This window comes from Cantharellus anzutake, assembly GCF_015039405.1.
Source record: "Cantharellus anzutake strain C23 chromosome Unknown EI90scaffold_8, whole genome shotgun sequence".
Lineage (NCBI taxonomy): Eukaryota > Fungi > Basidiomycota > Agaricomycetes > Cantharellales > Hydnaceae > Cantharellus > Cantharellus anzutake.
In genome coordinates this window covers 922805-939424 of record NW_024066958.1, presented here as the reverse complement: position 1 = coordinate 939424, position 16620 = coordinate 922805, and the positions used below count along the sequence as shown (strand labels likewise).

The following is a 16620-nucleotide window of genomic DNA, read 5'->3' as shown; positions in this document are numbered from 1 at the left end:
CGGATCTCTTCGGGCTCCTCAATATCCTCGTACACCTCGACCACACGTGGAGTCCGCACTGGGGGTGCTGGTGGTGGTTGAACTGGAACTTCCTCCACGACTTCCTCCACAATAGGCTCATTTGGCTTGTAGAGAGGCGTACGACCAGGTGCTGGGGCTCTACTGGAACGAGATGAATCTGCAGGTGCAGGAGAGGCGGCGACGCGGATCGAAGCAGGTTCAGGGACGGTTACCGTGATACGAGCAATGGAGGTGGAAACGGCCGTGGAGATTGACGTTACTGTCTCTACAATTGTGACAGGCTCCGGAGGTGGGGGTGGCTGTGTCGGCGCAAGGGGTAGTTCCTAGATCCAGATGCCATGCAAAATCAGTGCGCTTGTTTAAAGAGAAAGAAAGACGAGAAACTTGTTGGTTCGGGGAGGGCGACGAACGAGGAAGGTGTACGAACAGGAAATGCAGACGCTGATTCGAAGCGAAGTAGTGATACTGGCGATGAGAAAGAAATATGTGTTGGATGTGGGAAAATGCATGCTGTTCGTCCGTCTTCAATGTTCAAAAACACCACTCCTCATTGACTCCCCTCCCTACCAACAAGTGAATCGAATCAGATTTGAGGGAAAGGAGGGGGTACCTTGACTTTACGACGAGGTGGCTCCTCATAAACCACTTCCTCTTCGATGATTGGACCCTTGTCCTCGAGGCCACTGCAAGGATGATAGTTGTCAAAAAAGGAAATTAAAATAATAGGTATCATGCTCACACCAACTGTTCCATAACCCAGTTCTCTCGTCGGGAAACATCGATCTCACGTCGTCCAACAAGTTCCTCTCGATGTCCAACGTCTTTTTCGCGCTCAGAGACGCGGTGCTCACGAATATGCAAGTCCTCTACTCGCTGGTCAGGGCCGGCTCCGATCGCAACAGACTCAACCTCGCGAACAACTTCCTGGACTTGAGTGACTGTGGAAGTGACCGTGGCAGTGACAGGCAGCTGCTGGACAATGCTTGTCTCAAGCACATGTGCAGTGACGGTGACGATAGCGGTAGATGGAGCAGGGCACGCTGAACAAGTCGGGATGGTAATCCCACCGGGGGATCCCCCAAGAAGTTCTGCCTCTCGTCGAGCGACTTCAAACTCACGGTGAGCAACTTCCGACTCGCGGGTCGCGAGCTCTTTTGCCCGTTTGCCACCCGCCAATTCTGTTGGGGACGCAGCGGGAGGAGGAGCAACAAATGGCGCGGGTTGCCTCGAAGGCAAAGAGAGAAGCACGGCTAACACCGCGAGAACTAGGGAAAGAATCAGCAGCAGAGTCGTCGAACTGTGGTAACGAAAAAATATGTCAAAATTTGCTAGTTTGGGGGAGTGTTTTTGAATGACTCACCTTATGGTTCGACCGTGTCGAGAGGAAGAGGTTGAGGCACGGTGGCGAGAGGAAGAAACTGGATCAGCCATCGTTGATGTTGATCTTGCTGCTGGATCTCTGGTAATAGAAGTCGGACTGCGAATAGTGCTCGTAGACGTCGAGCTTGAGACGGCGACTGGAGGTGGCGCAGAGGAACGTGCGGATTGTTTGGCCAGGCGAATGGATGCCAGTGTGAATTATTGGAGGGTTTTTTCAATGCTAGTCGATAAAGAACTAGCAGGAGGAGCTGAGTGGGGGGGGTTTAAGAAGCGGGCTTGAGGGAGAAACGGAACTTACAGCGGTTTTTGTCCTCTCGGACGTTCAACAACCTTGAGGAAGCCTCAAGGCCGAAGAACTTTCCCGTTCCCACGCTGATGGTTCCCATGGAGAAACCGACCCTGATAAAGGCATTGTGGCTATACACAATAGAGTGAAGAAAATTCCCTTTTTGAAACACAATACAGTTCTTGTTGGACATCTTTACAAAAAGGATAACAAAAAAATTACAGAACAAGTCCATAGGGCTCTCATTGTATTATGCTGTATGAAACATTGTGATCCCTTCTTTATAGCGAAAGGGCCGTTGGCATGCGTTTTATCTTCGGAGGGACCACGAAACGCGAGGCCGCCAGTAGGACCGGAATGGGCTTGCACGAACTCAGGAGCTCTGAATTTCGTTCTACTTACTGGACAAAAACAATGGGATTGGGTTCGTCTCGACCAGGCAGCCCACGGCCCTATATCGTTGGGGGCTTTATCGAGTGGAAATTGAGAATAAACCGAATGTAAGTTTTACCGAATCGCTGAAGTGAACGTTGTCGGCTGTGGCAGCCGTAAGGTCATTTATGCTGGAGGGGAGTCTGAGAACATCGTACGTGACGATCGCTCGGGAGGTTTCACTTCAAATGTGCAGTGACTCCGCGTATGTAATTATTTCGTGCATTGCCAACAAAATCGACGTATCCGCCCCAGTAAGGGAGGTTCTGGATATCGGGAGGTCTGAAAGTGATTTGGTCTTGATGACCTGAGGATGAGGCCGCCATTCCTCAGCGTTTGGGTACTCATGATAGAGGTCCAGTGATCTCGGCTTCGTGAGGGCAAGCGCCAATCACCAATGTAGTGATAGACGTGCATACGAGAATTTGACCAGCCGAAACCATCCATTAGCCGAGCAGACCAGGGACGCGCGGCTACTATGCAATGGTCTGGGGCCAAGGGACCCACCATCTGATGGGCTGGCGTCTCGTCGTCTTGTCTAGCGTCCTGTCGACTTGTGAAGCTTCATTTCGGTTGCGGGCGCGCGCACACACACGCACCGCAAACCTTTGCACTTGGAGGTGGTATTTTACGCACAGGAAGTAGGATATCATGCACCCAGAGTATTGAGATTTTTAGATTGAGAGAAAGTCCGTTTGTGCACACCACGACCAGACGAAACTTTGAATGACACGTAAATTCAGAGTATTGCAGTAGAGCGAGGGATCCCTAGCTTCCTAGGGAAAATGACCCTGACACCTCTATAGGGACAGAACGCGTCTGCTGACTGCTGCCTGCTGCCATCGGCACTTGAGGTTTGGCGCGTAAACATGCCAAGAATTGCCTTGACAATTCCAGAAAAATTTTCAGACCATTGCACCCAACGCAAGCCCGGGTTCGACAGCCAGATTGAGGTCAAGATGGAGTGCACTCTAGAGTGACTCATCTTCGCGCTTGAGGCGATAATTCAGAAGTAGTGACACATGACCACACTGAGTGCTCCCCTTGGAGCTCGCATATCCTCGCTCACGCGACACTTATCGATAAGCGCCCTCTGTAACGCGTCGACGGCTAGTACTCGGCTGGTTCCACGAGATAAGCGATCCAGTTGTTATTGTTCATTTCACTGGTCTCCCGCGAGGCTTGTGACTACTTCGCTGCCTTGCTTGAGTGGCACTGGCTCAACTAGTTCTTTATCGTATCACCCCCTTGTTTCTCCTCGTTCACCACAAGAAATATATTTAGCCTTGAAAATGGCCGCACCACTTCCCAGTCGCAGCCGAGTACTTGTACTCGGATCGGGGAACTTTGGTTGCTGTTTGGCCGATCATCTTGGTATGCATCGAAACGACTTGCTCGTACTATCGACCAGCCCTCTTATGAGTCGATACGGCCAGCCGACTCTGAACACGATGTCGTGTTATGGAGTCGCAATGCTGAGGCTGTCAAGTCCCTCAACGAGACTCACAAGGTTCGCACCACAATCAACTCCTATCGCTTTATCTGACACCATAGGACATTGTCGATAGCATCCTCACTACCTCAAAGGCCATACCTTCCCAGAATCGATCAAAGCCATTGGACCGCAGCTCCCTGATTCGGAAACTCTGAGCAGTGCAGATGTCATCCTCTTCGCTATACCTACACCTGGTTTGCGGTGAGATTAAGGGCTTTGTACCATAAAACTGCAACAGCGATGTTGAGAAACGACATTTAGAGCAATTCTGAAAGAGATCAATAATCGATGGGATCCTTCGAGCCTTCCCCTAATCATCTTCGTCAACAAAGGCATTGAAGTTGGCACGAAAGCGCTGACTCTTGAGATTATCGCGGATACTTGTGGAGCAGAAGTCGCTAAAGTAGCGACATTTTTGGTGAGTTTAGTAGCTCGGAGCTGGGTCCAAATTACTAATTCCTTACATAGTCTGGCCCTTCTTTTGCAACAGAAAGTAGGTATTATCCGGACGACTACCGAGAACGATTTATCCATTCATCAATTAGTCATCAATCGTCAGCCCACCAATGTATCTGTTGTGTCATTGTCTCTGCAGCATGCACAGCGCGCTGCAGCCGTGTTCCATCAGCCATGGTTCAGATGTTATGCGGGAAATGACCCAATAGGCGTCCAACTCGCTGGGGCCTTGAAAAATGTGTATGCATTGGGTACGTTTTAAGTATTTTGTTCCTTGGCAAAGCTCACGATGCTCTCTGAAACATCATAGCTGTTGGGGCTGCATCCGGTCTTGGGTATGAGAACAATACCCGTGCCGGATTAATAACGCGTTCATTAGCAGAAATGACACGGATAGGGGCTGCATATGGAGCATCCCCGTTAACGTTCTTAACATTGGCAGGTACGTACCCAGCTCTTGGGATATTCATTCATGTCAACAGCACAACGTTCCTTGCAGGTGTTGGCGACTTGTTCCTGACATGCAGCTCACCGACATCAAGAGTAAGCGTGTTACTTGCGCGTAGCTTAATGTGTTAGCTGATGAATGTGTAGAATTACACAGTTGGTTACCGTCTTGGGAAGGGCGAAGCATTAAAAGACATCCTTAACACATTAGGTAGTGTCGCAGAAGGTAAGTGCCTCGAACTTCTGTTGGCGACGGTTACGCATTTATCCGGTTGCGGACACGTCCGATATTTGCCGCGTATCCGAATAGGTGTTTCGACGGCTGAAGCGGTTTACGAGATTGTTCAAGACTTTGGGGTGCACGCACCCGTGAGTGTTGCTGATCAGCAAGTTCCCATAAATTTTTCTGACATGTGAAGCGATTTCTTCCGGTGCATTTGCGCAGATTGCCACCGCTGTGTACGAAGTACTCTACCGTGGGGTGCCACTGGCGGATATGGCGCAGAATTTGATGTCGCAACCCCTGGCAAATCAGGAAATGGACTTGCCTGGCCGTGCCGGTGGACCTGTGGAAAAGTTGATGAACAAGTTGGGGCTATCGCTTGCGAACGCAACCGCGGCGTGAATTTTTCTGCAGCCTTGCCAAAGGCCGCAATAATGGATCTAGGTCGGACTGGGAGAGGGATAATTTCCACGCACACGCTGTGTTGACCCACGGTCTGAAGTGGCAAGTAACGAGAATCAGAATGTTGATGCATGTGATGTGTTGGGTATATCCGGAAACTTTTTTTCTTTCCCTACCTTTGCTTCTTGTTGCCGTTTCCTTTTCCCTTCTCGCTGCTCTGTTGTATCGTCTCAAACGTTTTTAACGCGCTTCCCCCCCCAATTCCATCCGTATCTTCTGATGGTGAATGCGATCTGGAACGCTGCCTCTGAAGGCAACCTCGAACAAGTTAAGCAACTTCTGTGTGCCGACAAGGAACAGCAACAAACCCCAGACGTTGATGTAGAGATCAAAGGTGTGCTCAGTGTTCACTCGGATTCATGTAAAAAAATTATCGAGTCTCAACGCGATCGTCTGTATAGATCACACGGGTTGTACCCCTCTCATCCAGGCTGTTCGAAACGGTCAGACAGAGGTTGTGAAGGAACTTTTGCATTCAGGAGGTGCGTAGCCACGCCCCCAACCCCTGTTTCCACGTAGTTCTCCGCCATTTGTCCGGCATGGTTTCCAATCGCTGATGTCCGTCTTCTGACTCAATGTGCAGGTGCAAACCCTTACAACGGAAGGCCGGAGACTTACACCAGCGATGAGACGATATTGAATATCTTAGCGGGGGCCAGAACTTCCTGGGGAGCCTCTCACTCTGTTCCTCCTAGTCCGGTTCCTGGAGTTGTGGGAGAGGGCGCCCAGAATGGCGACACCACGTCATACTCGGCCGATGAACAATATCCTCCTCCTCACGTGTATTACCGACCGATGGGGGCCCCTGGAGGCGAAGACCCTTCTTATGCAGGCTACTACTTGCCTGAGGGCGCTTACTATCTTCCTCCACCTCCCCTTATCCAGGGAGAGTACAGTCCCCCACATGCTGCGGGCGCGTACCATGGACAAAATATGCCACCCCCAGAAGTCACCAAAAATATCCCATGCCGGTTAGTAAATCTCCAAGCAATTTCTCAACAGTCCTAAAACTTTTTTTTTTTCAACAGATACTTCCCTGCATGTCGTTACGGCGCATCTTGCGCGTTTGCGCATCCGCAGCCCACCCCTTATTTTCCTGGAATGCCTGCTCCGCAATATCCAGCCTATGACTCCAAGGCACCCGTTCCTTATCCCCCACCTTTCTACCCAACACCAAATTACCCACCACCACCACATGTGCAACAGCAGCCCACTCATTCACAAGATGCATCTCCTCCGCCTTCTACATCTCCCCAACAAGATGGACAGTTCACCGCCCCTCCTCCCCCTGGGCCTTACATGTTACCACCTCCTCCCCAAGCTTATTACTTAGCTGGCCCCTACCCTCCCCAGGTTTCACACGTCGCCCCATACCCTGGCCCATCCACATCTCCCACTCAGAACACACATTACCGCCAGGACTCCAACGGTGGATTTCAATACCCTTATCATCCTCTCCCTGTCCCTCAACCGAATGGTCATATGCCTCCTTCGCCTACTCACGTTGACACTGAATTTAGAAAGACGGGGGAATCGACAGGATTTCCTCCCAGTCAGAATGGCCCACGAGAAGGCTCTTTTAATGGGTTCCGTCGTGGACGTCCGTCCTTCAGCAACGGAGGTCCTCGAAAGACCAATCTCCCTTGCATGTTCTTCCCATCTGGCAAGTGCCGCAATGGGTTAGTATTTTTTTTTCCCCTTGTCGATTTCCCATGAACTAAATTGCGGTTACTGTAGCGATAGCTGCCGGTTTCAGCATATTGAGGATGATCCTGGTCGACACTCCTACCCCTATCTACGCAGCTACAGGGGACGTACGAACGGTGCGAATCCGGATGAAAAGAAGACTAATGACTTCGAAGTAAAATACTTCTCCGGTCAGCGCCCAGACAAAGCAACGATTGCCGAACAGCTCTCTACTCTACCTTCCAACATACGTAATCTAAGCTTAGCAAACGGCTATCATGGAAAGAACTCTCACAACGGAAAAAGTGCGCACGCTTCGGCCAAGTCTCAGCCACCTCCTCAGCGTGTGCCAAATGCAGACGATTTCCCTTCTCTGAATGGGTCTTCGGCAATCACCCGCTCACCCGCTAGCTCAGTTCAATCATTACTGAACGGCAAGACGGCGGCCCAAATTTTGAAAAGTACACCATCCCACAGATCGGTCCCCAAGGTGGCAAAGGAGGTCACTGCTGCTGTTGACGTAGGCGTGACCAAGGTGGAAGGTTCCTCAGTCGCTTCATCCGAAAAGGATGCAGGAGTGAACGGATCAAGTTCCAATTCTTCTTCCCCTCGTGCTGCCAAGGCCCTGAATTCACTCGAAATGGTTCCTGCTGTCGCTTAGGGTGATCGATGGATTAATCGGGGCCTCAGGAGGTCCCACAATCGATCGGTTATATCGACAAGTTGCGTGTCCGATAACAGGCCGTCAATTCGTTTTCCTCCTGGAATGATCGCGTGATTTCCGATCATCTGCAACAACTTGCACTCACACTTGGTCTCGTATTTTCTGTTCATCATTTCTTCCCCATCATTCGACTCTTCCCACACGCACTTGCACGAAAACGGGAATTGATTGAGCCGCGTACACATTTCATTTCTGTTCTGGGACTCTTTGTCGTAGGTCTGGTGGTCGTCCACCTTCGAAAGTGAATTGACACCCTTAGACGGGCTCCTTTTTAATCACTTTCGTTTTTTTGTAGGTTCAACCAATTCCCGTTCTGATTGTTGGCAAATCTTGACTTTTATCTCTCTATCTCTCTATGCTACCTCTCGGCTTCGCTTTCGATCGTTCTATTCATCTCGTTTTCCGATTTTCAATCTACGTGACATCGGTCCGATGTTGCTATATCCTTGTTCGCAGGTCACCACATTGACTGGTTATCTGTCTTTTTGCGATCGTGCTCTTATCTTCACCTATGAACTAGTGACATCCAAGTAACATTATCCAGCATTTGATTCAGATTTTCTCTCTCTTTTTTGTTTGGTCCTAACTCTCCTTCCTATCATGCATGGTGTGCATGTGTACACCCATCCTTTCATCATCATTACCATTGCATCAACCCCCGCTCCGCCTGGACTCATGATATGCATGGCACATGGATTCGCGGCCGCTGATGACGAAGATCAACACACCATCCGTATAGATACACTTACATGTTCCTCTCGCAATGCTCTCGTCTTTCGTCCCTTGTCTGTGCACTTTTGCATCGATCTGTGTGTAGGCTCGCTCCAATCATATTCGACGCAGCCCTGTGTGCTGGTTTGCAACCAACACTTGCGTGGTATCATCGCAATCGTTACGCATTTGGCGGCTATCAGCCGCGGATTGAACATCGGTGATTAAAAGAAAAATCAAATGCTGAATAATATTTGTTTTTAAGGGACTTGTGATCTCACTATGAGACCACACAAATCACGACAGTACATTTTGGCCATTTGAACACATCAAAAGGGGAGGGTCACGCGTCCCATGCGACCAGGCCACGCAATTCAACGCCTTCATCATCTGTGACCTCACCGATAACATACACGTTTCCTTCTTCACCCGAGGCGAGGATCGCCTGTCTTGCCTTTTCCACATTTTGCTTATCAACCACGATAACCATCCCGATGCCATTGTTGAAGGTACGTGCCATCTCACGATGCTCGACTTTTCCTACCTTGGAAAGGTAAGAGAAAACGGGAGGTCGAGGGAATGTTTTTACGTCGACGAAGCAGCCAAGGCCAGAGGACTTTGGGAATACTCGCGGGATATTTTCGATGAAGCCACCGCCAGTAATGTGAGCCATGCCCTTGAACAGCCCCGCCTTGGCCGCGGGTAAAAGGGACTTGACATAAATGCGAGTCGGTATCAGGAGAGAGCGACCAATGGTAGTCGAAGGATCCCATGGACATTGATCCTCAAAGGCAACCCCTTTTGAGGAAATAATCTTCCGTACGAGGGAGAAACCGTTTGAATGGAGGCCAGAGGATGCAATGCCCAATAGTACATCTCCGGCTTGAATGTCCTTCCTTGGGAGGAGAAGAGAGCGCTCAACCACGCCAACGGCGAAGCCAGCAAGATCATAATCATCTGTTTCGTGTGGTCAAAATTCGGGATCAAGTGAAAACCAGGCTTCTCGCACTTTCATTATATATCCCCGGCATTTCCGCCGTCTCACCGCCGTTCAAAACACAACCAGACTGTCGACAGCCTTCTGCTATCCCTTGATAACTTGTACCGCAACTGGAACGTCCAGTTTGCTGCATCCGTAGTAATCAAGGAAGAACAATGGCTCCGCCCCTTGAACCAAAAGGTCATTCACGGACATGGCGACAAGGTCGATGCCTATTTAGGTGGCATTGAGCGACCTCAAAGTCACTACCTAATGTTGAACAACTCACCAACGGTGTCGTGTATGCCCGCGTCAATGGCGACACGTAACTTTGTGCCAACACCGTCAGTGCCACTTACGAGCAGTGGGTCCCTCGTTTGTCCAAGGCCGTTCCCCACGATGGATTTGAGATCAAAGATGCCACCAAATCCACCGATTTCTGCTTCTTCGGCACCTTTGCGTCGCGTGGACTGTACAAGTGGTTTAATTGCCTTCACGAGCTCATCTCCAGCCGCTATGGAAACACCAGCAGAAGCGTAAGTTAAGCCTTGTTCTAAAGGAAGTGCCTTGAGGGCTCTGGAGGCAATGCCGTTATCGATTTGGGTGGCCATGCCATAGACTTAATTGTGATCGGGGACTAACCGGTGTCCAATGTCTCGTCGATACACCATTCCTTCGAAGTTCACCTTCTGAATCCCCCGATAGGCGAGGTCAAGCGCTTCCTGGAGAGTCTCTGCATATGCCGAAACAACGAGGACGCGTCCTCCAGATGTGACGATTTGCTTCTTTTTGTTAAGGGCAGTGCCGGCATGGAAAATCTGCACTCCTGAAAATATACATGAACGAGGATTAGGGCGACCTGCGGAGTACCAAGAATTGTCGGAAATCACCTCTTGGGATCTCATCCTCATTGATGGTGATTATTTTTCCTTTCTCGAATGACCCTGGGTAACCGCCGGACGCTAGGACCACTGACACAGCGGATCCGGAGCGGTAAGAAATTTTTACGGCGTCAAGACGACGATGGACGCAAGCCTTAGTGGGGGAGAAAGGGTTCAGGAATCGAGAGCAGAATATTTCTCATATACGAACAAGTAGTATTTCTGCTAAATCAGTGTTGTCGTCCAGCAAGAGGAGCAGGGCTTCTGTTTCAGGATCACCGAACCGCACATTATACTCGAGAACCTTGGGATCGCCCGAGGGCGTAATCATAAGCCCTGTGAATAACATGCCGAGGAAGGGGAATCCTAATGAAATATGCTGGACATAAGATTGCCTGAAATGAATTAGTTCATAGGGGCCAAACCTTCTCGTCTCATTCCATCTATAGTAGGCTGAAGAACTTCTTTTTGTATCCTTTTTAGGGTCCCTGGGCTAGCAATGCTTGGAGGGGCAGGACTATATGCACCCATCCCTCCTGTGTTCAACCCAGTATCACCCTCCCCAATACGTTTATGGTCCTGTGCAGGAGGGAGGGGAATGATTGTATAACCATCAGAAAAAGCCAATATTGAAAGTTCCGGGCCAGTAAGCCGCTCTTCGATGACAACGGATGAACCTAACAAAATGATTGTGGGAACGTAATTAATCCAGGTTTCAACTACCTCGTTACCTGCGTCCCCGAAAGCTTTTTCAAGTAATATTGCGCGGAGACCACGTTCGGCATCTCCTGCCGTTTCGGGAAGCAGTACACCCTTCCCTGCAGCCAAGCCGCTGGCCTTGAGAACAACGTTTTGAAAACCATGCTGATCGACATATTTCAAGGCTTCGTCATACTGAGAAGGTTCAAAGATGCGGTAAGAAGCCGTCGGTATATCATTGCGAGCCATGAAATCCTTTGCGAAGGCTTTTGAGCCTTCCATGCGCGCGGCGTGCGCAGTTGGTCCAAAAACCGGGATCCCGACTATCTTGAGCAGGTGGAGGATGCGCATATTGAGCAGAAGAGGGAGAAGACTTAAGCACGCATAGCATCGAGTCTTGCTAAGACCAAGCTAACCCTTCCTAAATGCTTCTTCGATGCCGTCGACGAGTGGTTGCTCGGGACCGGGCACAACGAGGTCGACGTGCTCGTCAACAGCGAATTTGACAAGCGACTTGAAATCACTTGTGCTCATCCCGGAAACGTTAACGACTTTACTGCCATCTGCGATACTGGCAGTGCCGCCGTTGCCTGGAGCTACATGAACACGCTTGACGAGAGGGGATTTAGCAATCCGCCACGCCAGAGCATGCTCTCTCCCTCCGCTTCCAACGACAAGGATTACCAAATCGTGTGTTTTGTACGACATGCAGCAGTTCACTCCTTCAGAGCTCGTGGGTTTTGCGGATCAATGATTGAAAGAAACCATCGCGACGATCTCGATGGGTGGCTATGCGTTGGCAGGATTCTCACACTTCGCAGACCGGCTCAAGCTGGTTAAATATCCAGAATAAAACAAACAAACAAACCGGCTCAAGCTCAAGAGCTGGCTCTCATACGCACAGCTTGAATCATGCTGGGTTTTTATAAGGACTGGCGACGTTGCTCAGTCCCGGTGTACGTACGTGAACTAGAAATAATATTAGATAGTCACCTAGCGACATTCTCTCTGGTGTACAAGAGTTAGTTACAAAGTCATAGGTACAAGATAAGAAAAAAGGACAAAGCTCAGACTCACCTCAGTCCTGGATAAGTCGTACAGTCCAAAAATTGTGTTCTATAGTCAAGCGCTGTGAATGCACACTGACTTTGGAAGAGAGTAATCCAAAACAGGTATACTCCAAGAAATTTAAGATTTTAATTTTTCGAAATATATATTCAGAGGGGTCCCGATGACAGTGGTAAACCACAGGCATTCACCGCTCCAGGGGCGAGTCATGCTTGGCATGCGCATCGCACATACAGGATTATGTGAACCCCTAACAAGGAATACCAGACCTGTGAGAGAACTAGCGGACAATAAGCGCTAAGTGAAGTACACGATCTCTCAGTAACGAGTAGTCGCGTAAGAAAGGTAGACCTCACCTCAGTTCACGAGAGTAGAACTGAGGGAAGCAAAGAAAAGGTCGCGTCCAGTGGCTTTTAAGCCTGCAACGACGTCGATCTACAAGAAAGACAAGAAAGGAAAATCTCTGGCGACTGCAGGTCTGTGCACCCAAAATATGGGACGTCGATATTCCTAATTTCTAACAGGACCCTCATCGTGACGTTCATTGACTCGATTCCATTGCAGGAGGGAGTAGGTTACTAGTAGCCTGCTTGTTGATTTTTAGTGTAGTTTCCGTATTACTTACGGCCAATGACGTATATCGCTATGAGCGTCAAAGCGCTGTATATGCACAAGAAATTGAATGAGTGGAGAAAGCCGTATGTATGTATGATAAATCAATTGAATTCTCCACGGGTCCGAGGCTGATGTATTGTATCACACTCACCTGTCAGAACTCAAGAGAGCAGCAAGGCAGTTGCAACCACCCATCACTTCTCTGAAGAGACCAAGGAAAGCCCAAAAAGCTCGATTTTCGGTCATGGCGGCGGGGGGTATGTTCTACCGCTAGTGAAGGGGTTCCGTTTGTTGAAGTGTCCCACGTCAGCACTCCACATATTCTTCAAAACTGTGATCCTAGTTCAAGTATTTGCTGCCATCATCGTTGCGGCGAACTACTTCATATGGGGTCAGGAGACTCATCCCATCGCTGCTGTAGCTTGGTCCAAGGCTTGCCCAATTTCCATCCCCTCAGCGGACGATGTTCACGCTACGTTCAGATTCAAGTACGTGGGCGTGACAGGCTTGGATATCCTCATGTGTAAACTCGTCACATTCTTCGACTCTGTAATATCCGGTGGTCCCGAGCAGGATATTTCTTCACAAGTATTCGCCTTTGAGATACTTTACTCCCTCGCTGTTCCAGCCTTCTTCCTACTCATCGACTGCGCATCGCTCTTTCCATACTCGGGATTACTGTCTATTGGTATCCCCCTCATCACTGGGATCGCTTACCAGCTCAAGACGGGAGGACTTATCTTACCCATCTACTATCTGTTTTCTTTAATGGCAAAAACGACCGCCCGAGTGAACGGCAAACCAACCGTCCGACCCCACATCCGCCACGTCCAGGGGGCATTCCTAGCAATCATAATCGGTCTTGTTGTCCCGACGATGATTGTGCTGTTTAACCCAACCCCATATATTATCGCATTATGGCAATTGTTCCCCGTTTACATTGCCATTCTGCAGTCTCTATTCCGATTCGTTTACCCTCCTACCCCATCCTCCAGGGGGCCGACGCAAAGGATAGCCGGGAAGCTTCCAGGAGCTCAGACATATCTTTTCATTCAATTCTCATATGTCATTTTGTCCTCTGTGGGCACACTTGGCCATCTTCCTTTCCTTTTGTCACTCATCTCAGATAATCCTTTCAACTTGACGAGCTCCTTCTCGCCTGCGGTTTCCCCCGGAGTTGACCTGACTTTAAACAGAGTTTTAACCACGCTGACTGCAACCTTCAAGCCCCACCTGGGACCATTTGAGTACTCAACGGGGCAGGAAACGCTTCGTTCAGCAATCCAGGATGGGTCGAAGCGCTTTTTGCAATGGGATGAGATTTTCATCTCCCTATCAACCTGGCTGGTAGCGTGTTGGAGTTGGGCGTTTGACGATATAAAGCACTTCGTGGTCGCGGTTTTTGGGTCGATTGTGAGTGAAATAAGTTTGCCATGTGTTCTGACCATAGACTCAAATCCTTTGTTTCAGGTGTCGGCCTTCCTGTTCGGGCCTGCGATTGGGTTGGCAGGCCCGCTGATGTATAAGGAGTGGATAGACGAACAGATAAGAGTCAAGGCAGCTGCAAAGCCTGCAGAGAAGAAAGAATGACTGTTCCGTGTAGCTCACCGTCTTTCTTAATTTTCGTCCTTCAGTCATCGAACGGAGGTTCTCAAATGTTTTAATGAAGTGGTGGAATTAGGACTGCCAGCCCAAGACAGCGAGGAAAACAAAAACATCGAAGTCCGAGTCCCGATAAACAATAACGAAACTAAACGAGGGAACCATTTTGGGAAGTTTCGTCAACACATGGGACGGCGTTGACAGAAATGCATAGCCCTCCAACGTTGAATTCCTTACACACCCTGTTCTGAGATTACCAACCGACTACTCACATTGGCCTTGTCGAGTCCACCGACACATTTGGGGTTGGTGGGAATCTTATTTGATTCGATACCTCGGCCAGGAGTAGTTAACGTGATTAGAATCCCGGACTGGAGCTCCTTGAATCATTATGACAAGCCACGAGAAGTGGATCGATTGCCTGTGGTATATGACTCTTATCAGCAGCGGCCATGATTGTGTTCAATTACAGCAACCGTCAAAAAAATCTGCGCGTCAGATTTGGATGCATGACCCCAGTCGGATCTCGTGCTTGTCCGAAAATGGTCGGAAGTCAGGGTCAATTTCAGTGTCAATACATTCGGCATTTAGCGCTCATGGTGCCGGGGTCTTAAGGTTCGCAAGAGCCTCTTCCGTACCCATGTGAGGCATGGATAATAATGAATACTAAGAGCGTCGTCGGCCACGGGTCTCAGCAAAGGTGGTCAGGGGATAAGGCAATCCGCTACTCAACTCGCGATCAATCAGAGGTAAGCTAGAAACTATCTTGTCAACGCACGTCTGTGCGTACTTATACATACACGAAATGTATTACAATGTGAATATACGTAAAATAGGTAACTGCGCAAGCGCGCATATGCAAGCATGAATATCCTGGAATTATCTGGGGATTTCCCACAACAATCCAGAATATTCCGGCAGGTTCTGGTCACTTGCGGATTCCAACAGGATTATAGAGATCCTCATGGATGGTGCATGCAGACAGCTGGGTTACTGCTGAGATATCGTGTGTGCTCATCGAGTTAGGCATCGTGATGATTAGATCCTTGGTCGCGGGTTTGAGGTCTTTGCCCACTACATGCATGCGCAGCCTCTAAGTATAACGATAGAGCGGTGAGTAATATCCTTTTTTGGTGGTGCCATTGGGACACCGTGATTTTTTTCCCTAAATCGCAAATCACATGTTTTGCCTGATATATCCATCAAGATTTGACGCGCAGATTTTTTTGACGGTTGCTGTAAGATGAAGTGGTTGGCTTGGTACATCGTATGATAGGAACACACGCCGACAAGATTGCACCTTGAATAGTTCAGGTTTCGTATTCTGTGGATATCAATCTGCATGATAAGCAAAATCACTACAACAGCCATCACTGGACTTGGCAGTTACAAAGACCTGCTAGCAGTCTGGAAGGGTTGGTCGCACACTTTGAAAATGTTCGCGCTGCTGATGATGCCAAACCCCAGGCCTGACCAAATCAGCCGTAGGTTATTTATGGCTTGCCACACATCCCCTTCAGAAAAAGTACATAGTTATCGACTTCAAGAGCAATCCAACTCGCCATATCTTCAACAATTGACCCTGGATCATGTTGTTGGATGTTAAACGTAACGGTAATCTCTTCAGTGTTTGAATAGTCTGGACATACTAGTAAGGGCTCGCCCATCATGCGAGGTCCCCCAAGTGGATGTCCTGTCGCTAACATGAGTAGGGGAAATAACTGTGGCGTTCCGCATGCTCCGAGGGAAAGGTGAACGCAGCCCAGTCCATCACGACTGACTCCAGCAAAAGAGCACTCATCAGAAACGGCGATTGAGTCACAACGTCGACGAAATCACAATATGAATGCCGGAGAATGGACGTACTGGGAGGTGGATCCTGGTGGAGGTCAAGATGTGATAGGCTCATTGCTGAAGGAAATCGCTTCTCCGGTTGCAGCATCCTAATTTTTTTTTGTACTGTCCTTTCACCAGATGCCGATACTACCCTGATTCCGTCGGGCGAGAATGAGGCTGAGCGAATTCGGCCGACGTGCCCTCGGAAAGCCTTGAGTTCTTCCCCGGTCACCGCACCCACGTTCGTACCACCTGTCATTGGATGCTGATACTTTTGCTCTCAAGTTCCCAGATCAGCCATTGAATCTGGAAGGAATCGGCTTTCCCAGCCGTAGAGTTCTCTATCCATGCGGGCAGTTTTTCTGAAGTTTTGGAGATAGTCGCATCAAAACCATTGCCAGCTACTGAAATTATACCCGAGTGTGGCAGAGGCAGCTATTTGTCCCTTTCGTGTCTCTTGGGGAATGGGACAGGGTTTCAGATGATGGCCGCCGGGGTGTGCGCGCCTCACCCAACACATCGCATACTCTATAGAGAAGTAGCGGAACTTCTTGGTATTTAGAATTCCCGCGTAACTGTGCCACAAGCCATCATTCTGAGCCTTTGAGAATACTGTA

The 16620-nt window shown here is 49.3% G+C and overlaps 6 protein-coding genes across 6 annotated transcripts; 4 read left to right on the top strand and 2 right to left on the bottom strand.

Annotated features, from left to right (window-relative positions):
- Nucleotides 1–267: 267 nt before the first annotated feature.
- Nucleotides 268–880, top strand: EI90DRAFT_3041483 (uncharacterized protein). The gene is made up of 2 exons (XM_039059105.1): nucleotides 268–704; nucleotides 761–880. The coding sequence occupies exon 1, from the start codon at nucleotides 360–362 to the stop codon at nucleotides 573–575; it is 216 nt and encodes a 71-aa protein (XP_038920322.1). The 5' UTR covers nucleotides 268–359; the 3' UTR covers nucleotides 576–704; nucleotides 761–880.
- On the bottom strand, nucleotides 296–1730 carry EI90DRAFT_2536835 (uncharacterized protein). Its single transcript, XM_039053197.1, has 4 exons — nucleotides 1700–1730; nucleotides 1382–1636; nucleotides 632–1318; nucleotides 296–344 (listed from the first exon to the last, which is right to left on the bottom strand). Exons 2-3 carry the CDS (start codon nucleotides 1450–1452, stop codon nucleotides 757–759), a joined length of 633 nt encoding a protein of 210 aa, XP_038920321.1. The 5' UTR covers nucleotides 1453–1636; nucleotides 1700–1730; the 3' UTR covers nucleotides 296–344; nucleotides 632–756.
- Nucleotides 1731–3411: 1681 nt separating this feature from the next.
- On the top strand, nucleotides 3412–5142 carry EI90DRAFT_2909233 (NAD-dependent glycerol-3-phosphate dehydrogenase; the record flags this gene model as incomplete). Its single annotated transcript, XM_039054366.1, has 11 exons — nucleotides 3412–3493; nucleotides 3556–3629; nucleotides 3688–3815; nucleotides 3876–4032; nucleotides 4083–4107; nucleotides 4160–4321; nucleotides 4381–4512; nucleotides 4570–4613; nucleotides 4665–4743; nucleotides 4828–4886; nucleotides 4963–5142. 11 exons carry the CDS (start codon nucleotides 3412–3414, stop codon nucleotides 5140–5142), a joined length of 1122 nt encoding a protein of 373 aa, XP_038920320.1.
- Nucleotides 5143–5421: 279 nt separating this feature from the next.
- Nucleotides 5422–7549, top strand: EI90DRAFT_3013387 (uncharacterized protein; the record flags this gene model as incomplete). The annotated part of the gene is made up of 5 exons (XM_039056660.1): nucleotides 5422–5536; nucleotides 5604–5684; nucleotides 5786–6173; nucleotides 6231–6881; nucleotides 6940–7549. The coding sequence occupies 5 exons, from the start codon at nucleotides 5422–5424 to the stop codon at nucleotides 7547–7549; spliced, it is 1845 nt and encodes a 614-aa protein (XP_038920319.1).
- Nucleotides 7550–8666: 1117 nt separating this feature from the next.
- On the bottom strand, nucleotides 8667–11590 carry EI90DRAFT_3144367 (aminoimidazole ribonucleotide synthetase; the record flags this gene model as incomplete). The annotated part of the gene is made up of 10 exons (XM_039065138.1): nucleotides 8667–9280; nucleotides 9333–9390; nucleotides 9423–9535; nucleotides 9592–9878; nucleotides 9945–10128; nucleotides 10193–10337; nucleotides 10395–10549; nucleotides 10609–10860; nucleotides 10915–11205; nucleotides 11299–11590. 10 exons carry the CDS (start codon nucleotides 11588–11590, stop codon nucleotides 8667–8669), a joined length of 2391 nt encoding a protein of 796 aa, XP_038920318.1.
- Nucleotides 11591–12904: 1314 nt separating this feature from the next.
- Nucleotides 12905–14634, top strand: EI90DRAFT_3041472 (uncharacterized protein). Its single transcript, XM_039059104.1, has 2 exons — nucleotides 12905–13978; nucleotides 14036–14634. Exons 1-2 carry the CDS (start codon nucleotides 13085–13087, stop codon nucleotides 14153–14155), a joined length of 1014 nt encoding a protein of 337 aa, XP_038920317.1. The 5' UTR covers nucleotides 12905–13084; the 3' UTR covers nucleotides 14156–14634.
- Nucleotides 14635–16620: the final 1986 nt, after the last annotated feature.